This window comes from Lactuca sativa, chromosome 5, assembly GCF_002870075.4.
Source record: "Lactuca sativa cultivar Salinas chromosome 5, Lsat_Salinas_v11, whole genome shotgun sequence".
Taxonomy (NCBI): domain Eukaryota; kingdom Viridiplantae; phylum Streptophyta; class Magnoliopsida; order Asterales; family Asteraceae; genus Lactuca; species Lactuca sativa.
Genome location: NC_056627.2, coordinates 315,963,477 through 315,969,187, shown reverse-complemented (window position 1 = coordinate 315,969,187; position 5,711 = coordinate 315,963,477). Strand labels below are relative to the sequence as shown.

Here is a 5,711-nt window from a genome sequence, read left to right as displayed (position 1 = left end):
GTCCATAACTATATCTCGTATGTACTTGACCCGACTCGGCATGGTCCATTTGGGTTGCATGACATCATGCATTTGGATAGACTAAATAAGAGAATTAACACTTGTGGTTTATTAATATATTATAAGTTCTAATATATTAATAGTCTTATTTAATTATTATAGATCAAAGATTAATTTGGAAATAATTAAGTGATCAAAAGAATACTAATTAAATATATGGGTTGATTATGTAAATCATCTATAACTTGTATAGTGGGCTAAAGGGTCCATCGGTTATCAAGTTGGGCTAAGGTCTATAGGATGCTCCATGGATGCTCCATGGAGGTTTAAACCCATGTGTCATGGAAATGAAGAGTCATGTTACATTAGGGCTTACATGGTGTAACCCTAAATGTAACACACTATATAAAGAACATGTTAACCACCAAAATCGGCTACACAAGAAAGAAAGAGGGCTAGGCCGATTTTTAGAAGTGTTCTACATACTCTCAAAGTCATTCCAAAGTATTTGGTGTTGTGTGAAACATTTGAGGCATCACACTTGGGGTGCTAGGCTCTCAAGGTTTTCAAGGAATCAAATCAACTACAAGGTATGTAATTTTAGTCATCTTTTATGTTTAAAGTTTCCCATGTATGTTAGACAAGTTTATGAACCTTGGAAAAAGTATTTTGCATGTATTTTAGACAAACATAGATCCAAGGTTTTCTAGGGTTGCATGTACACTTAGGAGTGTTAGACTGCTCAAAACCCATCACTTGCTTATGTTAGAACTTTATGCTTAGTAGCCCCATTTTCTTGGTCTTTTTGTGTAGGAGCTACCTTAGACCAAAGGAGTTGTCCTTTTGAACGTTTTATGGTAGATTAAGTGATAAAAGTGTGATATTGGACCTTCCTTTCACTCCATGAAAGTTTTGAGGTGTCTTAATGGGTTAAGGAGTTGGATTTTTAGCTTTTGGGTTCATTGTAACCATGCATGGCCATAAAGTTTGCAACTTTATGGCTTTAGATGTTCCATTATGATTGGATCTGAAGTTTGGACATGAGATCTTAAGCCATCAAGACACTGGTTTGGAAGTTGGTAATCAGCGAGCAAACGCTCGACGTTCGGACGCTAGGCGTTCTCAACAGAAGCCCAATGAATCGATGTTGGGCCTTAGGCCATTAAGGTTTTTGGGATTAGTTTAGTTGGGCTTGCATATAAAGGGCAAAATGGTATTTTTCCCTCATCATGATGAGGAATGGACTAGACCATGGGTTTAGGTTAAACCCTAATTATTGATTGGGTTTGTTTCTAGTTTTAGTTTAGCATGAGGAGTAGTGTTCGCCACAGACCAACATTGGTACTGTTAAGGTTCAACAATTGCTTTAGATGATGCCCCACGAACCGATCCGTTTGCTTCCCTTCATTTCTTTCCTTACCCATCATGATGTATATTATGATCAAATCAAACAAAAAATAAAACCCTTAAATCACATAATTAAAGATATGTCTCCTAACTCTCTTGGTGATTTAGGTATATTAAGATCTAAAGCATTTGGATTAAGATTTATGATTCGTTTTTCCATTGGGTTGGTGATTTAACTTGGAAACTCGAATTCCTGGTATTAGGATGTGAATCGTTTGGTTTATGATCTGAAGAATTTGGTTTAGAGTAAATTATTGAAATCGTCCCTATGGTTTGGTAAAAATTGCATGTTTGGTCCATAATGTTTTTTTTGCACTCGGCTCGTCCTTGTGGTTTGATTTTATTGCATTTTTCGTCCCTATGGTTTGGTCAAATTACACGTGTGGTCCCTAACTTTATGTACGTAAGGGACGAAAAACGCAACAAAATCAAACAGGGATGATCCGAGTGCAAAAAAAAAAAGTTAGGGACCAAACTTGCAACTTTGACCAAACCATAGGGACGATTTCCTTAATTTACTCTTTGGTTTATAATATGTGTTTTTTATTTTGATTTTGAGGTTGAATTTAATATACGAGATATGTATTAGTTTGATTTTGAGGTTTGTACTGATATGATTTTAAGGTTTGTATTGGTAGTGGTTAGTGGAGGTTAATTAGTTGCTGGAAGTCAACCGGTTACTGGAGGTTAGTGATCAATTAGGAGTACGAGATCTTGAACGATGAAGGATAATGGTATATAAAAATATTGAGTCCTAATAAATAAATAAATAAAAATATTTAAGTAAATAATAAAAAAGAAATAAATTAAAAAATATTCAATTAGGGCAGTCTTTTAGGTTTGACATGACCAAATACACAACAAAATTACATTTTAGGGACCGTCCGAGTTAAGAAAAAAATTAAGGACCAAAAGCGCATATTACCTCAAACCACATGGACCATTTGCATAATTTACTCCATTATGTAGTTTAATCAATATTCTAAGTTTTTTAGTTTATGGTGAAATGATAGGTTTGGGCCCAACCCAAAAATGAAAGAATTCGAATTGGAAGAGCGGGGAAAAGTGGGAAACAAACACTTCGACTGCCGTTGCGATTTCAATTTGAAATGATATTCATATTATATTTGATATAATACCTCTCATCTCTGGTCACACCCACCCTCATTCTGCAAGCAGCCATGGAAGACAAGTACGAGAAACTGGAGAAGGTAGGAGAAGGCACCTATGGAAAAGTCTACAAAGCCAAAGACAAGCAAACCGGCCAACTCGTAGCCCTCAAGAAAACCCGTCTGGAGATGGACGAGGAAGGCATCCCACCCACCGCCCTCCGCGAGATCTCCCTCCTCCAGATGCTCTCCAATTCCATCTATATCGTCCGCCTCATCTGCGTCCAACACATCCACCATAACGGCAAACCCCTTCTCTACCTTGTCTTTGAGTATCTGGACACCGATCTCAAGAAGTTCATCGATTCTCATCGCAAGGGCCCTAATCCTTCTCCTCTCCCTCCTTCTCAGATCCAGAGCTTTCTGTTTCAGTTGTGTAAAGGTGTTGCTCACTGCCATGGTCACGGTGTTCTTCACAGGTATCCATTTCCTTAATCTCTACCTCTCATATTCCCCTGCCCTCTTTTTTTGTTTGGTTTAATAACTGTTGGAAAAAATATCAGAGATCTGAAGCCACAAAACTTGCTGGTTGACAAAGAAAAGGGGATTCTAAAGATAGCCGATCTAGGTCTTGGAAGGGCTTTTACTGTTCCTCTCAAGAGTTATACTCATGAGGTTTTGCTCTTCTTCTTCTTCTTCTTCTTCTTCTTCTTCAGTGATGTTGATTAGGTTTGACTTGAAATGTAAAATTTGATGTTTTGGTTTGCAGATTGTTACGCTTTGGTACAGAGCCCCAGAGGTTCTGTTGGGATCAACTCATTATTCCACTGGCGTTGACGTGTGGTCTGTTGGCTGTATCTTCGGTCAGTACTTCCAGATCTTTTATTCCACCTTCTTATATAACACAATCAACAACTGCGTTTCTCCTCTTGTTCTTATTCGTAATCTCTATCTCATGGGCTCTGTGAGTAGCCTTAAAATGAATACCCCCAATTGTTTCTTATTTGGAGTTGTTGTCATAATCTTTCCCCCTACACATTGGTTTTAAATTTGGGACCAAACCCAGATGGCATCCGATTATCAAAGTCCTGTCTATTTCTTGATTGTAGGCCATTTCATGTTATTAACCTGGATAGTAATTTCTCACAGCTGAAATGGCAAGAAGACAAGCTTTATTTCCTGGTGATTCTGAATTCCAGCAACTGCTTCATATATTCAGGTTTTTACTTGATACATACAACTTTACATGAAACGACATGTTTCTCTGTTATCTCAAACTAGACAATATGAAAGGGTGGCAAATTGTTTGCATTTCTGAAGGATTTATTTTTATGAAGTGAAGAAGAAGGCAACATTGATTTTATTTCATTTTTGGTTTGTGGTTGCAGGTTGCTTGGAACACCAACAGACCAGCATTGGCCAGGTGTCACATCTCTAAGGGACTGGCATGTATATCCGAGGTGGGAGCCCCAGAATTTGGCACGTGTAGTTCCATCATTAGGACCTGATGGGGTTGACCTTCTATCGGTATTATACTTGATACTTCTCTCAAACAAGATTCTTGATATCTTTCTTTCAGTTGTGTAATGTAAGATGTATTTTTTTGTGTGATATTATTACATGATTACATGATTTTGTTGTTTTCAGAAAATGCTGAAATATGACCCTGCTGACAGAATCTCAGCCAAAGCTGCTATGGATCATCCTTATTTTGATAGCCTTGATAAATCTCAGTTCTAAACCACATCATCTATCTGATTGAGTTTCTAGTTTGAGGTTTGAGGTTTCAAGTGAAGAATGTCATCATCACCTTGGTGATTTTAGTGTATGATTGATTGATATAAGAGATTTCACAATATATGTGTATTTTAGTGTGCTAAAGTTCACTCAAATTATTGTTAGTATTTGTTATGGGATAGAGCTCTGGGGTTCATCGTGGTTGTTGGTTGGGTTGTGAAAGTCCTCAACTCCTCGTGGTCTAACTTCAGTTTGGTTTTACTTTACCAAAAAAAGGCGAGATGTGATGTTGTTTAACAGTTCAGGATGTTAATTAAGAAACATTTATGAATAAAAATATAAGAAAATGGTAATTATTAGGTGTATTATTATGAATTTTGAGCTTTTAAGCTATTGGTAATTAACTAATGTTAGACCTCAAACCAAAAGAGGTTAGGGCTTATCCAACTCTACTCAAGTCTTGTTATTTTGGGAAATAGAATTAACTTTTCAGTTTTTTCATATTTAGGTAACTATTTTTTTTGTACGTATTTAGATAACGAATTTTTTGGAAGTTTTCACATATAATTATTATGATTAGTTGTAGCAGGTTATATTCGGTCAGGCCATAAGGGTCATATGCGGACATTTTCAAAAAGTTTGTTATGTAAAAAAAAAAAGATAGTTACCTAAATGGGAACATATCGAAAAGGTAAGAGTAAATTACACGAATGGTCCCTATGGTTTGGGTAATTTGTGTGTTTGGTCCCTAACTTATTTTTTAACTTGGATGATCTTTATTGTTTATTTTTGTTGTGCGTTTGGTCTTTGTTTTACTTCAAAAGACTATTGTGACCTTTTTAATTTATTTTTTAATTAATTTTCTTATTTATGTATATATATTTTTATATATTTTAAAAAATTAATAGACTCTACGTATTTGTATTTCTTCACTATAAACCTAAAACCACATTTGAAAAATGTAAGCTGGATCCCACAAGTCACTAAAATCTCTCATCCTCTTCAACTTCTATTTCCTTTCCATTTTTAGTGACATCGACGTCTTCACCATCATTTTTTTTTCGGTCCTTCAACTCCGATGAACTAACACTATAACCCACTGTCTCTTCATTGAATTTTCCACCACCATAACTATTGGGTTGTGATGTTGGTTCGCCGGAGTTGAAGGACTGAAAAAAGAATGGATGGTGAAGATGTCGATGTCACTAAAGATGGAAAAGAAATAAAAGTTGAAGAGGATGAGAGATAGGATGGCGACGGATGGGACCCAACTTAAATTTCTCAAATGTGGATTCAGATTTAGGGTGGGGAGATATGTATATCTGAGGTCTATTAACTTTTTAAAATATATAAAAAAATAACAACATAAATAAGAAAATTATTTAAAAAATAAATTAAAAAGGGCATGATAGTCTTTTGAGATAAAACAGAGACCAAACCCACAACAAGAATCATCCA

The 5,711-nt window shown here is 35.9% G+C and overlaps 1 protein-coding gene across 1 annotated transcript; it reads left to right on the top strand.

Annotated features, from left to right (window-relative positions):
* Window positions 1-2,475: 2,475 nt before the first annotated feature.
* On the top strand, window positions 2,476-4,618 carry LOC111904936 (cell division control protein 2 homolog C). Its single transcript, XM_023900636.3, has 6 exons — window positions 2,476-2,995; window positions 3,080-3,191; window positions 3,286-3,379; window positions 3,666-3,735; window positions 3,905-4,043; window positions 4,164-4,618. The coding sequence occupies exons 1-6, from the start codon at window positions 2,589-2,591 to the stop codon at window positions 4,254-4,256; spliced, it is 915 nt and encodes a 304-aa protein (XP_023756404.1). The 5' UTR covers window positions 2,476-2,588; the 3' UTR covers window positions 4,257-4,618.
* Window positions 4,619-5,711: the final 1,093 nt, after the last annotated feature.

Coding starts and splice junctions, on each gene's coding strand:
- LOC111904936 (XM_023900636.3), top strand. CDS start 2,589: ATGGAAGACAAGTACGAGAAACTGGAGAAGGTAGGAGAAGGCACCTAT. Junction 2,996..3,079: donor GGTCACGGTGTTCTTCACAG/GTATCCATTTCC, acceptor AAAAAATATCAG/AGATCTGAAGCCACAAAACT. Junction 4,044..4,163: donor ATGGGGTTGACCTTCTATCG/GTATTATACTTG, acceptor TGTTGTTTTCAG/AAAATGCTGAAATATGACCC.